Source organism: Plectropomus leopardus, chromosome 19, assembly GCF_026936395.1.
Source record: "Plectropomus leopardus strain MGB_pleo_1.0 chromosome 19, ASM2693639v1, whole genome shotgun sequence".
NCBI classification, from domain to species: domain Eukaryota; kingdom Metazoa; phylum Chordata; class Actinopteri; order Perciformes; family Serranidae; genus Plectropomus; species Plectropomus leopardus.
The window spans coordinates 16,867,436-16,894,798 of record NC_142194.1 but is presented as its reverse complement, the minus strand read 5'-3'; the positions used below and the strand labels follow the sequence as shown (position 1 = coordinate 16,894,798).

Genomic DNA, 27,363 nt, shown 5'->3' with positions numbered 1-27,363 from the left:
CACCAGGTTCTGCTCTACACAGGAGATTATTTTGCAGCATCCGGTTAGTGAGTCAATTCCTTTTTTCCTCCTATCTCAACTAAAAACAAGGAACTCCAGAAAAAAACTACTCTTCCAGGTTCTTTTTTCGGATTCCCATAATCCTCACACTCATTGCAAGAGCTCAGAATGGAAAAGTGACATTAGACTGCTCAGTGCAAGCACTAATGTGAGGATTAAGCAGAGATTAACAAGCTCTTCTTGATTCCATTAAGAGTGGCTATTCCACACTGAAGCTTTTGCTCAGCCAGCAGAGAGATTTCAGCAGCCAGCACATCTAATAGTTTATAACAAAAAATATGGCAGACATACTAACATCTGTGATAACCAAGAAAAATACATACTGTGTGTGGTAAATGGACAAGCTTTGTGTTTATTGCATTTTGGATCTTGTGCATAAAAATGTTACAGTGCACATGTAATCTGTGTTATTGTAGAGTTCATATTGAGATTAAAACATTTCTGAATGAAAAAAAAGTTTCACATTGACAGAGGAATACAGTATCACAAGCTCAGTGCCATCGCCCCCCTCTTCAGTTTTACAGGTGGTTCAGTCCAGTGCAATAGGCATCGAAGGGAATGCTGGGAAAGTGGAGGTCTTTGATAAAGTGAAGCTGTGGTTTAAAAAAATAAAAACAATCAGATGGTTCATGTTATTATAATTCAACTCATCCACAGACAATACAATAAAATTTGGCTTCAAATGTATATTCACCCTAAAACACACAAACACAACATGGAAAATAAAAGCTCAAACACTCCTTCATAAAGCTAGTATATTTTATAAATGGAGCAACTTATAATTTTCACATCGCCATTTCACAGTATCCATTCATTTTCAGTTTTCTGTTATGACCTGATTTTCCCGAGTTATATGAGGCTGATAGTATTTTTTATTCATGGTCTGCCTCTGAGTAAAATCATCCTCCATAAGCTTTAGCATTCAACCTAATGAATTCACTGGTGGCTTTTCTGGGTATCTGCTTGTGAAAATTATGTAATAAAATTAGGGATGCACCAACAGGACACTGATATCAGCTGATGCTGACTCAAATAACTGGATCAGGTACAGTGACAATGGGCTGATCTATTAGATTGAATTCTGTGTTTATAGCTACTGTATTGCTTTATGCTGGTATTAATTTCCTATTTTCCTGACTGTTTAGACTTTTGCTTCCTGTCTGCTTTAAATATTTAGTATTACTTAAATATTATTCAGGTTTGTGTGAACTAGTTTGTGACTTAATTGTGATTCAGTGTTTTATTTAATTTGTTTTACTGGTTTAAATCAATGAGTCTTTTTGTTTTGGAGAGAAAGAGACCTCTGTGGATAATTTGGATAGGCACACATTAGCAGGTGCTAGGCTAGCGGCCCATCTAAGACATGCCGAACAGCATCAGATACACACTGACTTGGAACCTGAAGATGCTTTATTCAGTGGTTTTACCTGCTTTGTTTTGGAGAGGAGGAGACCTCTCCTCATTAGATGCTAAATCTTATTGCTCCTTTAAACACTGGTATCAGATCGGTACTCTGTATTGGTTGATACCCAAAGCTGAGGCATCTGTTTCAGGACTGGAAAAGTCCAATTGACGCATCCCTAAACAAAATGGCAAAAAAAAAACCACAGAAAAATCCCAGAGAAGTAGCACCCCACTATACGAACAGACAGTGAGTGCCTGATGAACTGTTTTGTTGCTCTAAAAGATAGTTACTGTGGTTTACAAGCACTTATTGTGTGAGACCACAGGACTTTTGACTAATTATTCAGGAAAAATCAATAATAGTGGTTTGTTGTTATTTATGGGAACTTACATTTTTATTAAGATGTACTTCCTTATGTATCATGATCCCTCAGACAGGGTTTTTATACAGGCCTGGAAGGCATCTATCAGATCTTTACAGTCCTCCGCTCCCTTCTCTCTGACACTGAAACACAAAGCAACACATTTAACAGTCACATGAAGCTGGGTTATCCTCTTTGGCAAATAACATTATTTTGTGCCAATATGCATGACGTAAATGTGGAGACATGTAAAAGAACACATAAGAAGTTACCTGAAACTGCAGAGTACATAAATCTCTAAATTTAGCCTCCACATGCATCAAAGAGATTATTACAGTGAGCCTGATAATCAAGTGTTTCAGCTCAAACCCGTACAGCTGCTTTTATCTGCATGTGCTGAAGTACGGGAAGAAGATTGAGTAATCTGTGCAGCAGCTCCGCGAACACTAATCACAGCTGCACGTGGACACACACCAAACGTCTGTCACTCCTTCATGTAACATGAACCAGCAGCCCGGTATGTGCCGATCCTCTGCAATAGGTCATACTTGTTGAAGCCTATTTTAAACCTCAGGTCTATTTGTGCTTCTCAAGACATTCATGTTACTGTGAGGACGATGTAAATGTCATGACACTTTGTCCTGTGATGTAGAGGGGATTCAATGAAAGTTGAGAACAAGTATTACTACATTCACTTTAATTAGACTTAATGATCACCCCCATGGGCACTTTTACAAGTTGAGATGTTAATATGAATCCACTGGATGTCATGCATATAACTCAGAAATGATGAATGGCCGACAGGATGTTATAAAAAGTATTTCGCTGGAACCCAAACACGGTTAATAAATCTTCCTTGAACTTAAACAGAGACACTCTGCACAGGCACTTACACATCAAAAATGGTCACACTGGCTAGAGAAAATTTAATGTATCCATATTTGTTTAAATACCATTTTCAATATCTATAATTAATCTATAATTACACATAATTCCAGACAGAACTCACCATTTATCAACGTCCTCTTTGATAACCTGGCACGGTGCTGGCACAGCTTCATTAGAGTCTGGCATTTTGATAGTGGAGAGCTGGAGTTTGTGGTGGTTCACTGCTACAGGAGCTGCAGTCAAGTATGGTTACAGATTAGTTACAGAGATGGAGGGAAAGACATGAAGGGAGGGGGGGACAGTGACTGTGTGGTGACCACTGAAGAAATGTATCACATGCAAGAGAGTACTCAGTCTGATTTGAAATTCTTAGTTTAATTTACTGTATAGTCTTTCTATTTATTCTATGATTAAATGTCCTATAGTGTGAAAAGTCAGATTTCAATGTTTTGTTTTATATAAATCAGGAACAGGTTTTATACAAATACTGTGAAAGTATCAAAACACTCAAACCACAAAGAAATGCAAACAGTATTCAGATACCATGCCCTTAAATGAGCTGTCAGGATTTCTGAGTATTTGTGATGTCACAACTAAAGGAGTTTCAGACAGAGGGTGAATACAGGTATATTTAGGCAGACAGTAAAATAATATGTTTTTTGAACATTTAAGCTAGTAAACATGTACTAGTAGAAACACAGAATACATGTATGAACCTGAAATGAACATAATGTGAGACCTTTAAGTAAGTTCTGTGTCTTTGCTTCCTTATCTGATATTCTTTCCCATTAATGAACATCAACCTGTAAAATAAAATAAAATAAGACAATCCTTCATTAGTCCCACAATATGGAAATTTGCAGGTAATCCTGAATGCTTTCATCCCTGTTCTTTGTTTTACGTGTCTCTAATAAATATGCAGATAGCTGACCTTTTCAGTGAAGCGTTATGCATTACAAAGACCTCATAATGCATCTAAAAAACTCACTACAGGAGAGGCCCTTTTCCTCAAAAGACACTGGAGAGCCTTGCTTTGTTTGACAGCATTTTGTTGGCTTAAGAGGCTGAGAGTTGTAGCAGTTGTTTAACCAATAAAATGTCGAGTTTGCAATGAACGTGCCTTTAGAAGTCATGCAACTAACATGCTGAGAGAAAAACAACAGAATTTCAAGGTTTTTAAAGATGAAAATAAAAACAAGTGGGTAGCATTATCGAGGTTAATCCCTACAGGGAGCATACATTTCTTTCTTACTTTGAACATCCAGCTGATCTTGTCATGATTATGTTGCACTTAAGTATATATTTAAGTAGTCTGAGGTTTATTAAACAATGTAACTTTTCATCACACATTTTTCATCAGCCACTCACAAGCACACAGGCTATACTAGTTCATTTACAAGCATGTGTCTTTTTACTAAAGACAAAAACAAAAAGGAATACAACTGCCTATTGCTAATTATCAAAATGTATTGTGCTTCTAATGATCCTCTCCCAAATTTGACATAGTACAACAAAAACATACCCCTTCATCTCCCTCTTACAACAATGGCATCTGGATCATGGTTTTAAACACATTCTCTTTATTCTGGATGGGTAAAAAAGGATAGAAATGATTCATCCACAAAGCAATAAAATAAAATCCAGTTTTCTTCCATCAGAATTAATACCATCAACTCAGAAAATATATTAAAAAATAGGTATTGTTTGCTTCTTAAACAAAATAATGACCTTAAAGTAAAGTGAAAAATGTAAAACTGTGTAAATTTGAGACAAAAATGATTATTGATTATTGATTATATGATTATTTAATGGTAGTGACAGTAAATCAGAACAATAACAACATGTATTATATCCCATTTAAAACATGTATTGTCAGATATGCCACTGCATCACTTAATTCTCTACAATTACTGCTCATTCATAATGATTCAAGGGAAAAGTGAAGTCTTTTTGTTACATTTTGCTTTTTTAGTGCTTACTTATTATATTGCTTATATCCTGATCTGTGTGGATTTTTTTTGTTTTTTACTGATATGTACTTATTATATGGCGTTGTGCTTTTTTACTCATGCTTCCTGTTTGCACCATCCCTTGGCTGCTGTAGTGTTGTAAATTTCCATGCTGTGGGATGCATAAAAGATTATCTTATCTTATCTTATCTTATCTTATCTTATCTTAAGTGTTTTGAATATTTTCGTCAAGGTACCGCAAGATGTCTCTACTGTGCATGATATCAATATTATCTGAGAAAACATGCTTTCCCAAAATATAGGAGATAATTTGTCTACTATGTTTTTGCAAAAATGACAGTATACCTTAAAGAGTGCAAAAGCTGAAATAGAATAAAATTGGTGGTGTGGTGGTAGGTATACACACACATATACAGGATATACCCACTTCTTTTTCTGGACATTTACAGTATACCCACTGATTATAGGACAAAACATGGGATGATAAAACATAGGAAATACTTTGTCCCCTATATTTTGCACTTATGACCACAGTACCTCAAATAGTAAAAAAAAGTTTAAATTGATAACCCACTTATCAGCCAAAAAGTCACTGGAAAATACAGGAGAATATACCTAGTTTCTAGGTCACCTACCCACCGACCTAGAAGTATATCTATCTTGTCAACTACCACCACGCCACTGGATAAAATGTTACAGTCACAAAGTATTTACAGTATTGTAGTTAAAGAATATAATTTCCCCACTAGAGGGCAACAAACACTCATACACCACAATCATACACACAAAGATTTCCTGGACAAATAGGCCTCCAGAGTGTGTGTGTTATTGTTACCTGTAAACAAAAGAGATCACATTTACATCGGAATCAGAATCACAAATACTTAATTGATCCATGCGGAAAACTGTGGTCCATTACAGTCGTTTTGATGCCAAGCATAGAGAAATATAGAGAAATGAAATAAGTACCAGCACAATGTTAAAATGTAAAATACAAAACAGTAATAATAGTACTAGTATGTGAGTATTCCTAAATAAAAAAATTAAACATATAGAATTTGCTGAGTGTGTAAAAATATAAAATATAAATACAGTAATAATAACAGACAACTAGCGCTCGTATGTGAATATTTAAAATGATAAATATGTATAATGTATTGAGTGTGCAAAAACATGCTACCATACACTGCATAAAACCAGTATGTCTATGCTCTTTTTAGTAGTACTGCTATTAATTTTGAAGTGTATTAAATGTTTTGCAGACTTTTTGATTGCAGCGAGGATAATTGTTGTCGCTGTAATTGTTGTCATCCTTTTGTTTATTTTTTGTTGATTGCTGATTTTTTTTTTTGTTTTCCTGTTTTCTTGTTGTTATTACTTCCTTTTTGCTTTGTATTTTAAATTATAGCCTACATTTGTTTTATTTTATGATGCAATGTTTGCTTGTGTGGACCCCAGTAAGAGTAGTTGATACCCTGGTAGTGGGGATTGGGGTCCCAATAAATAATTTAATGTTAAGTTAGAAATATAAAAATGTGTGTGATGCTATAATGTACAACAGATATATATATATATATATGTGTGTGTGTGTGTGTGTGTGTATGTATATTTTTATTTATTTATTTATTATATATGTATTATAATATTATCTTGGTTGGTGTATGCAATTGGAAATAGTGACAAGTTAATGTGATGGTAAAGCCAATTACAGTGTATCAGAGAACCCTGGTTAAAATATGAAATATGAGAAAAAGCATCTTTCTGTGTCAGCTGCCACTGATGTGGCCTCCTTTATTATAACCATAAAATCCAGTATGCCATCTGCTGGCGTGCAAATCAAGTGCGCGCGAGATCTGTCAGACAGGTTCTCCAAAAAATATAATTAGCAAACAAAAAAAAGGCTTAAAATAAATCTTGGTATCTTTAATTTTAACACACTTACAGAAGAAAACAGCTCTATTTGCATGGCAGTGCTCATAGGCAAACTGCAGCCTAATTAAGCATCTGACTGGAGGCAGGAAATGCCACTGTCTCTCAAACAGGCTGCACATTTCGGATGTGAATTTGCAAAGCTGCTGAAGGCCTATTTAAATCTGGCTTTTACTGGAAATATTTTTGCACTCGGATGCGTCTCAGCCAATCGCAGCGTGCAGGACAGACAGCTGACTATTTTTGTTCGCGTAAAATGTAGACTAAATTAATAATTAGCCTCTCGGTGCGATGAAAATCTGGAAAAGCATGCAGGGCTGGTTTGCAGACTGAGGGCCGGTGAATGGAGGTCACCGCAGACACTGAGTGAGTCTCGGCGGTGAGACACAGAGGGGGAGAGGGAGGACGGACAGCGGCCAGCCGCCTTCAAAAATGGCGTCTCCGGAGGAAAATGAGTAAAAAATATTAAAACGCGGCCTTCTTTCTTTACACTTCCTCGTTCGGTATTCATTTGTTTTCGCACGCTAGTTGTATTTTTCCCGGTGCGGGTAAACTCGTCGTCGCTTTTACTTTAACAGCCAAAGAAAGCAGAAATCAAGGCAGCGAGCATTTGGGGAAATAAAGGCAGCCCTGTTTTATTTTGATGCGTCGTTACTGACAGCTAGCATCTGCTGCTAGCCTACAGCTCTGCTCCGGAGGGGGGGTGGGAACGATTTGCATTGAAAGGAAAAAAAAAAGATTTTGAATTTTGGGATTTGTGCTCGTCTATGGGGAGTGATTGCAACCAACGTGGCCCGTCGATTGCAATCTTTTCTGATGCTAGCATCGTAGCAAAGACTAGCCTAAAGAAAGGGGAGGAGAGACGGTGAAAAAGGACGCATTCAAATCAAATGTTTATCAGCAATTCCTCCATTACCGGCGGCACCTTCATCATGACCATGACTGATTTTGGACTAAATCTGCATTCGTGGAAATGATAAACGTTAAAGGAAAAGGAGAAAGACTGGTTTTTTTGGAGGTGGTTGGATTATAACCCCGTAGACCCCCCTCTTTTTTCATCCAGCTTTCTCCTCCTCCCCTCCATTTCTCTTTCAATATGCTGTTTTCCACTCCTGAGGACTTGCTTATGAAACCGGGGAAAATAGCCTGAAACCGAGAACGGGAAAGACTGGATTTTTTTTTCTGCGACGATCTCGTTGCTTTCGTCCTCATCGCACACATTGTACACCATATAAATGGATAGAAATTACCCGGGAACAGGATTTGGCGATTTGGGCGCAGGAGCAGGATGGAGTTACGAGAGATCGGCAAAAGCAAGGTATGCATTGGATTCAGACAATGTGCATGCATCACTGGTACTTTGCAGGACACCGTGTGGCCCATGTAAACAAATTGTCGCCATTGGGTTCATATATAGTGCCATGCCTTACCATTATGTGCAGTGCATTGTCATCCAAACAGTTGCATAGTAATAATATTATAAACAGGGGAAAGGAGCAGTGTGCGTGTCGTGGGGGTGGGCGGGGTGGAGAAAGGAAAGGTTGGCAATATGAATTGAATGTGATTGACAGACGTGGGTTTTAGTGGACCTGGCGGGGTGGAGGTGGAGGTGGGGGTATGTCTGGAGCATCCATAGGAATTATTGTTCCCTGTGTGTGCAGGCCTGGACACAGCCCCTGATAGATAAATTTATTGGATTGATAGCAACTGCGAAGAGTGCAGACGCAGCAAACCCCCTCATAGCAAACCCCCCCTGACAGACATCAACAAGAAGAACTGATGCATTTAATAAAAAAGCTATTAATTGTTACGTTTTAAAGAAAACAGGACATAAAAATCTCGAAGTGGAGGTAATGCCATGCTCATATAAAATTGAGATTTCTAATGCATTTCATCCATGATCTAAATAATTGGTGATAGTTTTTGGGTGTTCATTTGCATATTGAAATGTGGAATATTCCCACTGCATCAAATTTGCAAATTGCTGTTTGTCAAAAATGAAAAAAACAACGCCTGGTTGATTTTATAAGATGATGAAAATTGCCTGGGCTGTGCAAGATAGCCCTGTGTTTTAGCTTTAGCCTGCAAGCTAGCGTTATGTTGCATGCAAGTGAGTCGAGGCCTGTACTCGCAAGCTTATTTAGTTGCACATATTTAAGATATTTGGACATTAGTTTGCTGCTTTATCAGTGTCAAAAACCACCGTGCTCGTATTGGAAGTGATATATGGCTAAACAAACCTGGGTAGTTGCTGGTGTTTGCATGCAGTTTAGCATGCATTTGCGTCGACTTGCACCATCCAGCTGTTAGCAACATCAACATAATCAATGGCTGCAGACACATTTAATGTTTGTCGTCGGTTTATATTGAAGAAACCGTTTTTTTCACTTGGTTATGAATCTCAACATTGGTTACAAACGGCGTATTTACACGTAAAAAACTGGCCTAGCAGTTTGGGCCTACTCTCTGCATTTTTGCCAAAGCTATTTGCTTCTAGGCGGTGCTAGCAGCTAAAATGCTAGCATGCTATCTGCTCAGCCAGGCAGCCACGCATTTCATCTATCTTTTGTAAAGCAAAGTTCTGCAACTGGAAAATCACCTGCGTTGAATTAGAATCTTATTTATTTTCTAATTATGTAAATCATGTAATGTTTGAGTCCTGTGGGTCAATTACAATAATTGCAAATTAAATATCAATTACTTTTGCTTGACACATACATTGCAGGTTTGACTTATTTGCATCTACTGCATTACACTTTGGTGTCATGCCCTAAATTGTAATTCTGTTTGGATATTGATTGGAAAAATACAGATCAGACTCATCTGGGATTTTTACATGGAGGCTACTATTGAGAAGTTACACATGGACACCAATCAAGTGATCATCCTTGAATTGACATGTGATGTGTAGATTTTCAATTAAAGAACAATTTGTATGCTGGGTTTTATGGGGTTTTTTTTATAAGTGACCCAAGTATAGGCAGTTTTTTTTTTTTCAAGGGTCACATATTTGGGTCCAGATTAAGTTTATGCAAATGTGCTCAGTAATTAATGACACTTCACAATCCCTCACTTCCCTTTCTCCAGTCTTGTATATGGGAGTTCCAGATCATCCCACCCTGAGTCTGAGCTCCTTCACCGACAAGCCTACGCCACCCCACACCCTCTGCAGGGCTATGCCACCAATCACCACCCAGGGAGCTCTGGCCAAGGCGGGGCTTGGGGAGCAGCTGGACGGAGTTTGGGTGAGATAAATGTCATACCTTCCATGTCACCACCATAAGGGGCCCCGGCAATGAATTGTTATGTCTCCCCATCTCTCCATGGTAGATTGTCATTGAAAAATGTGCACATTATACCTCAATTGAGTGGGGGCACAAGGTGTTGAAGCCTGTAGTCACAACATTCATTCGCATACACTTTAATGATATTTTAGGGGTTGTTTTAGGCATCAGAGGTTGATGTACGTATATTTAAACTCGTTACTAGTGATGAGCTGATTTAAAGGTGTGACAGTACACATGCCAAATAATATAGATCCTGAAATTCCTTTTTTTTTTTTTAAAGATTTTTTATTTACTGATTATGTATTGTAATTTTATTATCATGTTAATCTCTGCAACTAGCTGCTAATATTTGCATTGCTTGTCAATTAATCAATTTTTCTGTATTTCCTTCCCAAAGGTCTGTCGGGGCTCTTTGACACTGGCCTTCACCACGCCAGCCCCTCTGCCCCCGATGCCTCCGTCATGAATCTGATTTCTGCCCTGGAGTCTCGGGGTCCCCAGCCTCCGCCCTCGGCCTCCTCCCTTCTTTCCCAGTTCCGCACGCCATCCTGGCAGACAGGTGGGGCTGTGTTAGATCCTCCCTCATGTGTTGACATTCAAACAGGCCCCACTGTCAATATGACATTTAAAGATCCTCCCAATGTTTGGCTGCATTATTATTCTGACAGTGTTGCTGTTTGAGGTTTTTTTTTCTAAATTTAAGCATTTTGCTGTATTTGTTAATAGTTTTACAGGGTTCCCACTGTCATGAAAAACCTCAAACTCATGGAATTTCATGATGACATTTTCCATCCTGTGAAAGTCATGGATTAGTAGAGTCAATAACCTCTCATGTAATGTAAAATAGTTTTTATTTTTTGTAGCTGACAATTTAATGTAGCTTTAATATTTGTCAATTTTTGACGTCTTGTCTAATGTTTCTTCATTGTCTCCTCACGTTCCCCCGTGTTTTCAAGGTAGCTGCAGTTATGTTTGAATAGAGTTTGATGTTGGGGAAAAACGCCAGGCAAGTGGGGCAAGAAAAAAAAAGGATGTCTGAAAAGTTTTGAAATATTGTCCATAAAAATGTGTGGGAACCCTGGTTTTACTCTTGAATTTTTTTTACATTTTCAATGATTAAAATAATATTTTAATGCATATTGAGTAACTTTGCAATATGTCTTCCTTTTCCTAACAGCGATGCACACGCCTGCTCCTCCTGAACTTTTCATCTCCGGAGCTCTTCCTGGCTCTGGCTCCTTCCCCTCCTCCTCAGCTCTCTCAGCCTATCAGCATCCAGCATCCTTCTCCAGCCGCTCTTTCCCCACAGCCTCCCTATCCCTCCAGGACACACCCACGTTCAGTCCCACATCCAACGGCCTGCTCTCCCCACATGACCCCCTACTACACATCAAGGCCCCTTCCCAGTCCAGCCTGGGTTTTGACAGACTCCTGTCCTCGCAGGGTGCTGCAGCAGCCGCCTACAGGGGCAGCCAGGACCCTACGAGCGCCACATCCGCCCAGGCATCCTCTGCTCGGCACCTGCAGTCGCACCAGTTCAACCTGCTGTCATCACAGCTCCAGGACCAGTCGTCCCAGCTGTACAATGCATCAGTCTTCTCCTCAGCCCAGCCCCAGCCTCAGTCCCAATCCCAGTCCAATTCGGCTCAGGAACGGGCTGTTCCCCGGCAGGACAGCGTTATCAAGCACTACCAGCGGCCTACACCGGCTCAGTCGCAGCTCTCATCATCTGCTGCCCACTCCCTTCAGCACTACCTCAGCTGTGGAGGGGCAGGGTACCAGCAGATCGCCACCCATCACAGGCACGCTGGCCTTTCTTGCAGCCCTCTGGGCGACCAGAGCCCCTCATCTGACCACAAGCCCACCTCTCGCACTGAGCAGTATCGGCCAATCATCCAGCCTCCTTATTCCTCCTCCTCATCATCATCATCTTCCTCTTCAGCTGGGAAAGGTACCAAAAGCAGCTCCAGCAGTGGCTATTCTTCTGCCAGCTCAGCATCATCCTCAAGAACGCCCCACACACCTCCATCTGCTTCCTCCACCTCCTCTTCTTCATCCTCTTCTTCTGCCACTTCTGGGGCTCATCCCTCCAACTCGATCCCCACCTCCAGCTCAAGTGCAGCTCCCTCCAGGCAGCAGCCTCCCCCGCAGCCAGCTCCTCCTCCCCCGGCCCCACAGCAGCAGCAGCCCCCTGCCACCTCCTCGTCAGCGCCTCAGTCTCTCCCCAAATCCTGCCTCTCAGGCTATGGCTCTCCTGTGCCCCCAGTGAAGACCCCCACCTCTGCTCTTACTGGTCAGACTCCACCCCAACAACAGACGCAGTCATATTCCCCCAATCAGCCTCCTACGTCCCACCTGGCTCAGTCCTACGGAGGTTTCAGTTCACCACAAGCTCAAGATCTGAGCTCAGGTACAGGCGGGAAAGGCTATGGGAGTTTAGGAGGGCGAAGCCAGTCATACCCCACTGATATATACGGGGCTGACTCTGCTTATGGATCACTTCCATCCTCGCTGGGTGGAGCTGGAAGCCCATCACTCGGCTACGGAGCCCCAGGTCACTCCCCTGCCCTTTTAAGGTCAAGCGGTTCATCAGGCAGTGGAGCATCTGGGGGAGGAAGCAGTAGCGGCACAGGAAGCGGGAACTCTGGGTCAGGAGGAGGAGCGGGGAATAGTATGACTAATGAGAGAGGTGGAGGTGGTAGTGGTGGAGGGTCTTATCATATTCCCGACTCCAGCCCCTCTCCATCAGGCAACTCAGGCATCATCCGTCCAGGGTTGCACTCCCCGGTGCCCACTTGCCCCACACAATCTCCAGGAGGCGCAGGCTCCAATAAATACATTTCCTCAGTTCTCTCCCCCACCTTCCTAGCCTCCCCTCAGGGCTACCCAGACACAAGAGGCCCCAGCACCCAACCTCAGTCCTATCATTCCACCTCCTCTAAAACGAAGGCGGACACTTCCATGCTCGGAGTGGGCACGCAGAGATCCCAAGAGGAAGTAGACGACGACGACGAGTTCTTGATCCAGCACCTGCTGCAAGCTCAAGCAAGTCCCGCTCCCCAGGCTGCTCATCATCATCAGCAACAACAGCCCCAACAGACATCCCAACAAACACAGCCGCAGCCCCAGTCAGTGCCCCCGACCACTGATTCAGGCAAAGGGCTGAGCTATGACATGGGTAAGAGCTCTGAGGAGAGGTACCACCCTCAGAGTGTCATACGTACCCACAGTGCCACATCCACTGGTAACGCAGGGTCAGGAGGATCCATCTCAGGGCTGGACAACCAGCTGGAGATGTCACTCAAGAAACAACAGCAACAGCATCAACAGCACCATCACCAACAGCAGCAGCAGCAGCAGCAGCAGCAGCAGAGGAACGAGAGGTCTGTTGGAAGCAGCAGGAGCAGCGGAGGGAGAGGCAGCGCTGAACAAGTGCACTCCCATCTCCATCACCATGACAACCTAGGCTCTGTAGTCCACTATGGGCGGGGTGACCCATATAGTCAACACTCCCTTGCTCCCCAACACTCCTCACACAGTCAGCACGTGTCCTCACACTCCCAGATCCCGTCCCACACCCAAATGGAGCTCCAAAAGAAACCACCGGAGCGCGCCGAGATTCCTTACCCTCGGAAAACACCGGAAGTCCAGCAGCAGCACTCCCAGTCTCAAGCTGCCGCTTCCCTCATGGATTCTCCTACTGATCAATCCCGTCAGCCGCCGCACATGCTGCAGTCTGTGCTGTCCCACACCACCCGCAACAAGCTGGAGCCACATCAACAGCACCACAAGATGGACTCTCACCGGCAACACCAACAGCATCACAAGATGGACTCCCACCAACCGCATCAGCAGCACCCAAAAATGGACTCCCACTCTCAGCACCAACAGCACCAGAAGATGGACTCCCATCAGCATCAGCAGCACCACAAAATTGATTCTCATTCGCAGCATCAACAGCACCATAAAATGGACTCGCATCCCCAACAGCAGCAGCACTCGATTAACCAACAGCAAGCTGTGATGGAAAGTGCCGGCGGGACGCTCGGCTCGAGTAAACATCAGGCTCAGTCTCAGTCGCAAACCACCCAGCTCCAGCTTCAACTCCAGTCGCAGGCTTTGGAGGTGGCGGCGGCTCACTACAACCACGGGCCTCCTCCGCATCAGCACGAGCAGAGCCAGGTGAAACAAAGCTCAGTGGTGTCTTCGTTGGACATGCTGGAGCGTTCCCTCTCTCAGACCTCCAGCACGGACGTAGCTGTCGCAGAGGACAGGCGCGGCGGAGCAGGCAGCGGCGGGAGGAGCGGAGGCAGCAGTGAGCGCCACAGACAGCAGCAGGAGCAACAGCAGAGGCAGCACCCATCCCACCATCACTCCCAGCAGCACTCAGCCTCTGAGCTCCACTCCTTCCTCTCCGAGCCGGACATCGGCTTGTCCACCCCGCCTCACATGCACCATCTTTCCCAGCACCACCCGCAGCAGCAACAGCAGCAGCACCCCAGCTCGCAACACCAACAAACCCACTCTCACCACCCTCACCCTCAGCAGCAGCCTCAGCACCCTCACCACATACCCCCGCCGTCCGCCTCAGCCCACTCGCAGCCTCAGCCCGACCCGCAGCAGCTCACCCCTCAGCAGAGCCAGCTGGACCAGCAGCGCTCGGAGCAGCACCAGTTCGACACCGTCAGCCCGGTGGAGAAAGCAGACCAGAATCAACAAAGTAACCGCTTTGTGCCCCTAACTTCCATCTGCTTCCCGGACTCCCTCCTCCAGGACGAGGATCGCTCCTTTTTTCCTGGAATGGAGGATATGTTTTGCGCAGAGGACTACAAGTCAAGCTGTGCTGGAGGTGCCGGACCGGGACAGGAGGAGATGAATGAAAGCCACACGGGGCAGGAGGGAATGGATTCAATGAAAGCGGGACAGGGTGCAGGTGGAGCAGGGGGAAGTGGTGGAGCTAGCTATGACATAATGGGTCACCATGGTGGAGATCAGGGTTATGAACCATACTGCCATGGCCTGGAGGAACCCAGCAACAACACCATGACTCTGGATCTAGACTCCCTTAAAACCCACGAGCTCCCATCCACTGTGAACACTGAACAGCTGGGACTGATACAGTCCCAGGCTCCAGCTATGGGTATGGGATCCAATACTGCTGGTCCAAACAACGCCGGAGCCAAACTGTCCTCTGGGCCTGGAGGAGCGAGCCAAGGATCTGGCACTGGAGGCCTCCAATCTCCTATTTTCTGCTCATCCCGTCCCAAGAAGCTCCTCAAGTCCAGCTCTTTCCACCTGTTAAAGGAGCGGCGGGACCCCAACACACTGCCTAAAAAAAGTTATGCTCAAGAATATGAGTTTGAAGATGATGAGGATAAAGCCGACCAGCCGGCTGACATCCGGTTGAACAGCCGGAGGCTCCCGGACCTATTGCCCGACTTGGTGTCCAGTTGCAGAAAAGGAGGAGGAGGAAGTGGGTCCCTCAGCCCTTTAATGGGCGACATTGACTTCTACCACTCCTCTGGCTACTCCTCTATGGGCTCACACTCTCTCATGCCTCAAGATGGACCCAAGAAAAGGGGCCGAAAGCCAACAAGACCCAAGAGAGAGGGTCCCCCTAGGCCAAGAGGCAGGCCTCGCATCCGCCCGATGCCTGAGCCCTACACTCCGCGAGGGATGATGGGGGAGATGGGCGGAACAACGGCAGGAGGGGGATTCAGCGTGGAGGGGCGAGGCAGGGGTAGGGGCCGCGGGAGCCGAGGTAGAGGGCAAAGGAGGGAGGATATGTACATGGAAATGAGCGGGAAGGAGCAGGATCAGATGCACCACCATCACCTCCATCAGCAGCAGCCACAGCCGCTCCATCACCAGCCCCAACAGCAGATACACGAGCCGATTCCTCCTCTCAAGGTCAGTGGCGTTCAGTCTAGAAAAGGCTTACCATTTCGGAACAGGTGCATTTGGAATAAATGTAAATCAAATAGATGTTTTTCAAGCTAAATACTGTGCCTTGGGCCACACAAAAACACAGATACAACAAGAGAAAGGTTATCAGGGATCCTTAAAAAGTCTTTAAAGGCATTGATTCATTAATCTAAAAAATAAGGCCTTAATTGGTATTAAAATAAATAGTCTTTCAAAAGGCTTTATAAGTGCTCTGACATGGGGGAAGGGGATTTTATGATTTTGTTTTTCTGATGCTGCATTGTAAAATTTCAAAATGAGTATTATCATCTTTTTTTAAATGAGTATTTTTTCAAAATATATACAGTATCAAATTCTCCTTACATGAACTTGTAACACTAAATTATGTTTTATGTCACAATAACACAAAATCGTGTCTAACCCTAAGTAATTGATATGTTTTATTTTTCTTCAGTTTTGGTTTTTGTAAAATTGCTCTTAAATTTAGTGCCGAGTGGCAATAAAAAGTCTCAAGTCGTAAATCTAAGTTGACTAAAGCTGTAGGATCCCTGGAGAGGCTCACATAGGAGCCCTTTTTTTAAATAAGTGAGGTCTGCTTAATTAAATCCTAATGAATCAAAAATTCCCATCCTGGTTTCCTAGTTTATATAAAAGATAGTTTGAATTGGGGATGTTCCTAACAACTAATTTCCCCAATATTTAAACTGAAGTTTACATTAAGAGTCGACTTGGCTAAAAGTTAGAAAACACACAGAAAACAGTCAAAAGTGAAGTCAATCTATGAGGTTAAACTGTGTCTGAAAAGCATTGTGTACATGACAAAAGCTATTTTACATCGTTAATCACATTTTTCAATAACAAAATTGCATTTAAAAAGCGGCTGAAATGTGTGACACTTTGCAACATGTATTATGTGTAAACAGTGCATCATTATCTTTTTTTTTTTTTTTTTTAGATAAAGTTACCAATTGGTACTCTGTCCTCCTCGGATGCCCTACTGAGGACGGACTCTCTGTCTGGCACGGACCCTGCTTTGTCGGACGGCTCAGTGGGCTCTGCTCCCTCGCTTGGTTTGAGTCCCGGACCCCCGTGCAGCACAGAAAGCAACAGAAGTCAGGACAAGAATAAACAGAAGAGTCAGCTGATGAGTGAAGGAGTGGATGACGAGGGGCTGGAGGAAAGGGTAAGATAAGCAGAAAATGCTAAAAAAAAAAAAAAAAGTTTCATATAAACTGTCGCATTTAAACTGATTTAATTCAAGTTAGTAGCAGTTGTGCAGTTCATGACTTCAGTGGACGTACGTCTCTCTCTTTTGTTTTTTACTTCCAGGGCGATGAGAAGGACTCTGAGTCCAAGGCTGGCTTTGTGGCTTCATTCCTGGACTTCCTCAAGACCGGGAAGAGACCTCCAGGCTTGGACATCTCACCAGGAATGGAACCTGACAACGGTGAAACCTCACCTTGTAAATCTGGGGGTCTGCGCCCACTGTCTCCCGCACCTCCCCCTCCACCGCCGCCACCTCCTTTCGGGGACAGTGAAGGGAACGGGGGTCTTGCTCTGGGAAACTGCCCCAGCCCCAAGCGCTTGGAGGACGAGCTGAAGAGGAACCTGGAGACCTTGCCTTCGTTCTCCTCCGACGAGGAGGACTCGGTGGGAAAGAACCAGGACCTCCAGAAGAGCATCTCCTCAGCCATTTCCGCTCTGTACGACACTCCTCAGCTAAGTAACATCCAGCCCCAGCTACCTCCTCCACCTCCCCAGCCTCAGCCTCAGGCTGCCCAGTCCCCACTTACTCCCACACTGCCGCCCCCCACGCTTAGCCCACAGCCCACCATGCATACGCCACACAACCTGCCCCAGTCCAACGAACCCGACATCCTCCAGCCGGAGGACGGAGACATGGATGAGAACAAAGAGGAGGAGAATGAGGAGGAGAGGAGCACAGGAGGAGATGAAGAGAGTGATATGACAGAGGAGAGAGAGCCACAGCTGGAAACTCTGGGTGCCCCGAATCTCGATGGTGAGACTTTTTATTCCTCTCATGTCCCGTTTTCTTGCCCATTAATTTTTCTGCAGCGTAGCTCAAATTTTTTTAAAAAATAATTTTCCCCTCGGCTGGAGCTATTGCTGTTTTTTTGTCATATAACATGTTCCATTATGTATTTGTTAAAAATGAATTTGATTAAATTCTTGTGACTGTTGACATTGATCTCAACCTTCTTTCCTCCCAGAGCCCCTCCCCGAGATTCCTCCAGAGCCAGAAACTCCTGAACCTCCCTCTGTCCCTCCATCTCCCGCCTCATCCTCCTCTCCGTCTCACTCACCCCTCCCTCCCCTTTCACTCCCCTCACCCCTGCCTCCACCAGAGGAACAGCAGGAGAATTCCCAGCCTCCAAGCCCTGTCGCTCCCACATCCCCCTCCTCCCCGTCACCTCCCCCACCTGCCTCTCTCCCTCAGCCTGCCGCTTCTCCTCCTCTTCCTCCAACCTCCCCTCCTCCCCCACCTTCAATTCAGAAGGAGTCTCCAATGCCATCTCCAGAGTCCCCAGCCTCCCCTGAGGAGCCCCCAGCTCCTAAGATCACCTCCCTGCACCTCGCCCAGAAGCAAGAGGACGCTGCCATCGCTGGGGAGAGTGAGGAGGATGAGAGCGAGAGCGGAGGCGAGGGCATCTTCAGAGAAAGGGACGAGTTTGTGGTACGAGTGGAGGACATTCGAACTCTCAAGGTATTTGTGTTGAAAATTTGTGTTGTTTAGTGTGTTTTTGACAGGATTATACATACTTTGGCTGAAAATAGAAAAATGCGCTTGCTTTCTTTTAGAGGGGCAACAAAGTGAATACAGTATTTTAACTAGAACCAAATCTTTACACTCATAGGTAGGTGACAGGACAGGCTAAATATAGTTAAAGATGTTGTGAAGTTGAAGGAATAACCAGAAAGGAAAATCGCTTTAATTAGTCAAATGAGTTCAAACTTGAATCCTTCAGTAGCTGCCAAATTACAGAGACAGTTTAGACTTACCTGTGTGTCATGTGTTTGCACAGCTGGCGTTGCAGATGGGCCGTGAGCCTCCACCCATATGGAGGGTGCAGAAAGCGCTGCTGCAGAAGTTCAGCCCCGAGATCAAAGATGGACAGAGACAGTTCTGCGCCACAAGCAACGTGAGTTTCCCCCCCAAGGCGTGAAAGATTTAACCACACATGCAAACCGTCATGTTGATTTAGAAACTTCACACAGTCACAGCTACATCTCAGCATATGATGAAAATCCTGTAGTATATGATAGACTCTTACACACAATACTGTCATTAGTCAAATTAACCCTTTAAAACCATGGCACATTGGATATATTTTTTATTGAAAAATACAGGAAGAAAGCAATGAGCAACTTAGGAAGAATTTACTCTCAAATTATGAAGAAATTAGTAAAAAGTACTAGAAAATTATCTGAATATTAGAACACAAAACACCCCCCCACCCAAAAAAAAAAACAATACAGCAAATAAAAAACAAAGAAATCACCTTTAAAAGAGGTGCATAGAAATTATTATTTTCTGAACACGTTTCCTTAGCTTTTTTAGAAATATATTTTTATATATAATGTTTTTTGTCAAGTTGCACAATGCCTTTTTCCCCACGTTTTCAAAAGAAATAAAGCCAATTTGCTCAGGATTTAAAGTTTTAAATACCTGTGAAAGGCATCTGAACACAGCACAAGAAAAGTGATCCAGGTTTCAAAGGGTTAAGTAAGCTGAAAGTCGTGCTACTGTGAAATAAAATCTTCTCTTATCTCACAGTATCTTGGCTACTTTGGAGATGCCAAGAGGCGATACCAGCGAATCTACGTCAAGTTCCTGGAGAACGTCAACAAGAAGGACTACGTCAGAGTTTGCTCCCGGAGACCATGGCGCAGAGCCACACCTGCTCTCAGGTACCAATATTTGAAATGGGATTAAATCGCTCTACCCAGATCAGGGAATAAAAGTAGCTCCTCTTAGAGCCAGGCCTGGGAGAGCAACTCCCAGCTGAGTGCCTGGAGGCCTGGACTCCTGGGGACAGGTTGTTCTTATTTCAAGTATTTTTACTGAGCCAAAAAGAAAGGTTATTATCTCACAACATCAGTGCTTGTTTCAATTTGTACTGAAGGATTTCAAATAATAATTCACGAATAACAAAACAACATGAAACACATTCAGTAGACAAGTATAAAATAAGTGGAAAAAAGAAAAACAAACTAACAAAAAACATAAATGAGAACCAAGTCAAATACTCCCTTTGTTCCCCTATCCCTTAGCCAGGTTGTTCTTTACCCAAAAAGCACTATATAATAAATATGTGGATGAATGAGGGGGCCTTGGTTGACTGCACCTTAGCAATGGAAATAGGCTTTTGATACTTGAAACATCCCCATTAAGGGGTGAGAAGGAGTCTGAAAGTACAACTGTCAACAGTAAACTGCCAAGAATATTTGACCAGTTACATGTCAGTCTATCGGTTAACTCTGCTACTCTTCAGTTTACTGCGTTGTAATATTTTAATATGCTGACAGACACTGCCAAATACCCACCCTCGAGTTTCCACTGGTTAGATAGCTTTGGCCGCTCTGAAAGGTGCACCAGTCGGCTCAAATAATAGACTTTATTATTATTATTATTATTATTATTATTATTATTATTATTATTATTATTATTATTATTATTATTATTATTATTATTATTATTATTATTATTATTATTATTATTATTATTATCGCCCTGGTGAGTAAGTGGCTCAAACCTCCTTTAGCATCACCGTTAGCAGTCAGCGTAGCTGTGGTTAACCATGCTAAAGGGGTTTTGCGGCTCAAAATGTAGCTGCCGACACACCGGGACGACCTGAGGGGATAGCAGCGGGTGACCACCATGTTTCCACAAGCGGTAATCGCCAAATGAGTGGCGCCGCCAGCTAACGAAGCTCCTAAACCGGCTGGTGCGCAGTGCCGGAGAACCGGGGCTAACCTTTGAAGACCAGAGAGTGGGCACTGGGCTCTGCGTGTCCGAATGATAACACACTCAGGTGGCTGTCTGTCAGCAAAGCCAACAGAAAATAAAATACAAGGCAATACATTTTCATTACAAAACATTAAAAATTCACCACCTCTAAATGGATAGAGCTTTAAAATGCAGCGCAGAAGCTCAGAGTCGGTGGAGCGCCGGACCAAAAGGAAAGGCCTCTTGTACTTCACGTCCCTCTGCATTTTTTGTTAAGTTACAATTGGGGTTGAGAAGCAAAATTGACAGAAACTTGCATCTCTACATTAAATGTTTTGCAAAAAAAAAAAAATCATTTGGTGACCTTTCTAAGGGCTTGTGCGTTTGTAATCATAGATATTCTGCAAAATACTAACATTCAGTTCAACTCTCATATGGTTTCCATCTCTAAAATATTTCCTTTCTGTGTCACAGACGCCAGTCCCTCCCCAGAATGGCCTCCCCTCCTGCCACCCAGGCGCCACCCAGAGTAGAGAAAGAGGAGAGAGTGGCTCCGCCGGTCCAGCGCGAACAGAGGGAGAGAACAAGAACCACGACAGCAACAACAAGAGAACCACGAGAGAAGAAGGAGGTTCCAGCTGCTGTGCCCAAAGCGAAGGAGAAGGAGAGGGAGAGGGAGCCGGAGAAGGAGAGGGAGAGGGAGAGGGAGAAGCGAGTACAGCCGCAGCAGGACAAAGTGGAGAAACGCGCCGCAGCAGCGGAACGAAGTAGAGCGAAGGAAGAGAAGAAAGCGGTGGAGAGGAAGGAAAAGGAAAAGGCTGAGCGCCCACCCAAGTCCAAACCAGCCAAAGTGAAGGCGGAGCCGCCACCCAAGAAGAGGAAGAAGTGGCTGAAGGAGATACCCTCATCATCTGACTCAGACTCATCGGAGGAGGCAGCTAGTGAGAACGAAAGTGAGATGTCGTTTCGATTTTGATGCTGCTATTATAAGTCATCGTAGTGGAGTTAGAGGTAGAAGAAGATTGAGGTTTAAACTTTTTTTTGTTCACTCAGTGCCAGTGAAAGGCGGAGTGAACAACCGTGCCATGAGGGAAATGTTCAGGAGCTACGTGGAGATGCTGGTCAGCACAGCCCTGGACCCCGACATGATCCAAGCCCTGGAGGACACTGATGGTGAGAACTACACACACACACACACACACACACACACACACACACACACACACACACACACACTGCCTCCTCAGCAACATTTAAAAGCTCCGTTTAAAAATCTCCTGACATGTAGGAGACAAAAAAAGAGCTGAGTGATGGCATGTTTTCTGCACGTGAAATGTCAGCATTGACACACCTGTACTGAGGTACTGTTATGGAAATTTTCAAAAGTGGATTCAAGTATCCGTGTGCAGTTTGGGCAGGTTGCATAAACATCCATGCCACTGACAAGCAGCAGCTGCCAAGTCTCCATCCAGCTGGACGAAGCGATCCCCTGACAGCAGGCGAATCGTTCTGCCGCACACACATTCAGATGAATCTTTTAACGGTTTTCCGTATAAACAGGGTGTGACAGTTTGGAAGGGAAGCCCCGGGAATGCTGATAGCCAGAAAGAGCTGCTTTGAATCTGCCCTTGGTATTAAAATGATTGGCAGCTACATGAATGATGACTAATGATACTCTTTACCTTGACTGGCCACCAGATGAGCTGTACCTCCCACCGATGAGGAAGATTGACAGCATCCTCAGCGAGCAGAAGAGGAGGTTGTTGAGGAGAGTCAGCATGAGCTCTCAGCACCAGGTAATCTGTCCTCATTGTGCCGCTTCTCTCTCCGTCCCCCCATGACTGAAATAATGTCACGGATACCAGCACTGAGCCAATCAATATACACATGAAGGAAATTTAAGACAATAATTGACTAATCAGTTATGTCATTAATCTTACATAAATGTCAATTTTTTTTTTGTTTCCAGCTTTTTCGTGCATGAGTATTAGCTGTTTTTAATTTCAAGTCATTGTTTTTTTTTTTGTAAATAGACTTTTGATTGTTTAACTTGACAGCACAGTTCTTTCCACAAACAGACAAAAAATAATAATAAAAAAATTGTAATAATAATAGTAATAGTAAAAATGATAATGATGATGATTATTATTAACAATAATAATAATAATAATAATTTGACAATTATTAAAATAGGGAAAATAAGGGTGGGGGGCAAACAAAAAAAACATCTATATCAAATAAGGAAGCTACATTAAGAAAAAAAGTTCTTTCAGGTCGTTTCAGACATTTCTAGATGAAAATTTGAAAAACTGATTTTTTACTTAAAAATGAATTACATCTGTCCTACAATATCTTGTCCATCTTGCCCTGTATCAGTGTCTGACCCGTTTTTTTTTTTTAACGTCTCTCCTCTGACAGGAGGTCCTGCATGCGTACCCCCAGATCATTGTAGACCCCCTGGACTCAGGAGTGGTGAGGGTGCGGCTAAGCGGGGATGCGTACAACCGCAAGACCCTCAACAGAGTCAAAAAGACCCTGCCTAAACCACAGGTAGGTGTGAGTGTGTGTGTGTTTTGACAGTTAGGGAGTGTTTGTAGGCCATTGAATTCACAGTAAGACATTTCTGTCGTTAGGGATCTCTCAATCAAAACAAGAACAAAAGACGGGCTTTGATGATGATGATGATGATGATGATGATGATGATGATGATGGGGGATTATGGGAGTTGTTGTCTTCACTGTTAAACAAACAGCATCAAATATGAAAATCTATCTGCTGTAATTCAGGCAGAATTTAGTGACGTGTAAACAAGTTTTATTCACATGAAGTTTAGTCACATGACATTTCATTCTTCTGAAATAATCATTAGTAACATTAGGTAACGGAACGTGAATTTGCAAACTAACCATTGGATGCAACTACATGTACCAAAGCTGTTGCTGCTTTAAGGAAAATTCAATTTCAATTTGTCATCGTCGGCCAAATAAATTACACTAAAAACTTAATGAGGGTGTTGAATGTCTGCGTAACTACCTTTTTTTTTTTCCTTTTTTTTTTTTTACCCGTACTTCAATTTGTAAGTTATGAAAAAATGTTTTTTCAGCCAAAAAAAAATTCTGTTTCAATTCCTTTAAGGGTATTGTAACTGATAAAAATAATAATTATTATGGCAATAATAATAATAATAATAATAATAATAATAATAATAATAATAAAACACTGCATATCATAAAACCTTGATATATTCTGATACTGTTATTGTGTGGCAGTTATAACGTCACTGAATGCATTATCTTAGCGTACGCATTAGTCTCTATTGGATTACTGTGTTGCATTATGACAGAAAAATGTGGCAGAAAAAAACACTGCATTGATGTTATTGAATAAAACTGTGTGACACTGTGTTATTTACAGTGATTTATTATCTGTCGTTTCCTGTGTTGCACGGAAGTTAAAGCAGCTACGGCGAGGGACACCAGCGACAGGCGGCCAAATGACTTTAACTTGAAATAAAAATTGCAGTTTCTCTGGGGTTGAATTGTTGGAAAAACCTGGGATAAAAGAAACACAACACTCGACAAAATATGTCATTTTATGTAATATATTATGTCTTTAATAGATATTTCAATGTGTGTTAAAGAAACTGAGGAGTACCTTTTTCAGCATTTTATTTGGGTTATAAAATATTTATACACTACTTGGACCTTTGTGGACCCTCATAGACTTTTAGCCTATAAGCAGGTGAACCTTTCTGGTTTCTGGGTGACACTGAAACTATGGCATCAACAAAATTAACCATTGCCGTAAAAAGCTCCACATTGAGGGCTAGGTGGCAGACTGAGGGCACACAGGGTAAAACAGCTTCCCCTCTGACACCTGCTGCCGGTTTCCGAACCTATTTCCCTACCTATCTTAGTATTCACTATCGATTTGTATATATATTCTATGGAATGCGTTAAAACGATTTTAATTTGATTTCCTTTTTATTTTTAGGACCTTAAACTGTCAGGAGAGACGTATCGGATCTACAGTCTCTACCACTCCCTGCATCACTATAAATACCACACCTTCTTACAGTGCAAGAAAGAGGTAAGCAAACACGTTTCTAGACGGGGTCAGCAGATAATCCGGTTGGCCAATTATCGGGGCAGATTTTTGGCATTTTGGCAGTTATCTGTGTCGGCATTATATTTTAATGTTTGCCGATAAAATTTATCAATGAAAAAGGCAGTGTTAAATACACACAAAGAAAGTGTCAACGCGGAAGGAACTTTTACAAAACCTCAGGGAGATATTTTTTAATGTTTTTTTTTTTTTATTTCGATTTTCACTGAACATTATAAAAAGAAAAGTTGCAGGAAGTTTGCTGTATATGATGTTTAAATTTTTTTGCTTTGATTTTTTTTTTATTTGAAAATTTGCTAAAGGCATTTTAAACAGAGTTTTGTGTTGGAGTTTGTTATATTCAGAATTCTAAATTTTGATCTAAATATTTTCATTTTTATTGTAAATATATATTGGATCGAAATATTTGTTATCGGTCTCATTAAGTACTAATAAGCGATATTTTCATCAGCCCTGAGAAACCAATATCGGTCGACTCCTAGTTTCTAGTATTAGTGTACACTTCAGTCATGTTAGACAAGTTAAGATTTTTCCATTTTTGGATGTGGAGCTGTGACTAAAAACATGCCTGAAACATTAGTGCTGTACACTCCCTCAAATAAACTGTTGTAAAACAAAAAAATCTCACTAGAAAGGCGAAATAGAAAGCATATTCAGGCTTGCTCTGTCCTCTCTAAGTCCCCTGGTTTGAGTCTTGGCGTCACAACTGTCTGTGTCTCCGTCCCACTTTTCCAGACCAACACCATTGAGCAGGCAGCTGAGGACCCGGGCCAAGAGGAGGTGGTGCAGCAGTGCATGGCCAACCAGAGCTGGCTGGACACCCTCTTCAGCTCCTTCATCGAGCTGCTCACGCTCAGCACCAAAGCCTGAGTCCACCACAAAGACGCAGAGAGAGCGGAAATGGATTAAAGCAAGAGGATTTAAAAACAAAAATAAAACAAAATGAAGATACAAAAACGGAAAGAGATGGATCCTAGTGTACAGCCCCCCGACCCTCTTCAAATCTGTTCAGATCTGAGGATGAATTTTTAAGGCCCTTGACGAACACAAGGGGGTCTGTTCATGTGACCTCGGACAATGGCCTCTGTTCTTTTTCTTGTTGTTGATCACTGACTAAAGAAATGTCTTACTCTGCAAGATGTGAGGACCCCCCCCTCCCCACTGGATCAGGGGTCACCGGCGGGGTCAAGAGGGAATTGACCGTTGGTGAAAAAGGGAGCGAAGTCTTGGGACAAAGAGGAGGAGCCGTCACGCCAAGTCAACGGAGGAGCCACTGACATCTTGTTAACTGTGTGTCATGAAGACGATAGTTCAAAGAGAAACTATTACCACTTAGTTTTTACATAAATTATTTTTTTGAAGACTAACATCAGCTGTTGGCTTTTGAAAAGAGTGGAAGAGGGTGAGAATGCTTTTTAAAAACTGCGTGCAGAGTGTGCCGTGAGCAGCGTGAACATGGACTCGTCCACGGATAGAAACATGAAATGTGTTAATAAACGCTCTCTCTCTCTCTCTCTCTATCTCTCTCTCATCCTGTGCTATGTGAAGGGCAGCACCAGTCCGCTGTGTGATAATATATAAACACATTTTTATTATTTATATGAGGAGGTTTTTAACTTAAACTCTACACAAGCGCTGGGTTGCTGCCCTAACATTTTAAATACCTTTTTATTTTCCACAGGATCAGTATACAATCGTAACCCACATATCCAAGCCGTCTTCCCCTCTATACAAAAGAACAGACGATGAGACAGAAATATTGTATCAAATACAGTGGGTGTAAAATAACGATTTAAAAAAAAAAAGGAAGAAAAGAAAAAAGAGAATGGGAAAATCTATTTGAAACTTAACATTGTTGTGCTTCAGTTCAATCATCAGTCATGCAGGTGCAAAGAAAAAGAAGTAAACTATCCGTTTCCCATGTGGGAAGGAGTATAAATAAGTAATATTTAAAGAGGAAATAGTCATTTCATTTTTATCATTTTGATGTTTGTGCATACTATGACTTATTTTGAAAACAATCTAATTTTCCATAAAAAAAGGAAAAAAAAGGCGTGTAAATATTGTACAGTTCTTGATGAAATTCTTTGTCCTTCTGTACATTAACTCTCCTGTATTTGAGAAACAAATAAAATCTGCAAAGAACAAATGGTGTTTCATTTCCCTACAGCGTGTGTGTTCTTTTACATCCATCTTTGTGAGGATATTTTGCCGGTCCTTACTTATTCAAAAGACTTTTTTAAAGGTTAAGATGTGGTTTTTGTTCCTTGACTTGGATGTTTGAGCCTCTATGTGCAGTTTGACACCTGAAGTGTTTTTCACATTCATCTCCTGAAGGAGGAAAGTTTCTTCGTGCTCACTTTAAGTCTAGTTTTTTAAAGTTTTGAGATACTAAGTCATTATTTTCAGATAAGTTAATCATTATTTTGAAAAAGTTAATTATT

General features: G+C 42.7%; 1 protein-coding gene and 1 long non-coding RNA gene across 2 annotated transcripts; one reads left to right on the top strand and one right to left on the bottom strand.

Moving 5' to 3' along the window:
• Positions 1-392: 392 nt before the first annotated feature.
• On the bottom strand, positions 393-8,908 carry LOC121958416 (uncharacterized). The gene is made up of 4 exons (XR_006106846.2): positions 8,854-8,908; positions 2,836-2,947; positions 1,856-1,969; positions 393-653 (listed from the first exon to the last, which is right to left on the bottom strand). It is a non-coding gene; the product is annotated as an uncharacterized LOC121958416 (long non-coding RNA).
• prr12a (proline rich 12a) lies at positions 6,712-27,068 on the top strand. Its single transcript, XM_042507320.2, has 15 exons — positions 6,712-7,931; positions 9,701-9,858; positions 10,298-10,459; positions 11,078-15,810; positions 16,781-17,008; positions 17,155-17,845; positions 18,057-18,550; positions 18,870-18,986; positions 19,622-19,755; positions 21,269-21,747; positions 21,848-21,967; positions 22,493-22,590; positions 23,213-23,344; positions 24,788-24,883; positions 25,655-27,068. The coding sequence occupies exons 1-15, from the start codon at positions 7,849-7,851 to the stop codon at positions 25,787-25,789; spliced, it is 7,860 nt and encodes a 2,619-aa protein (XP_042363254.2). The 5' UTR covers positions 6,712-7,848; the 3' UTR covers positions 25,790-27,068.
• Positions 27,069-27,363: the final 295 nt, after the last annotated feature.

Coding starts and splice junctions, on each gene's coding strand:
- prr12a (XM_042507320.2), top strand. CDS start 7,849: ATGGATAGAAATTACCCGGGAACAGGATTTGGCGATTTGGGCGCAGGA. Junction 15,811..16,780: donor AGCCGATTCCTCCTCTCAAG/GTCAGTGGCGTT, acceptor TTTTTTTTTTAG/ATAAAGTTACCAATTGGTAC. Junction 22,591..23,212: donor GCATGAGCTCTCAGCACCAG/GTAATCTGTCCT, acceptor CTCCTCTGACAG/GAGGTCCTGCATGCGTACCC.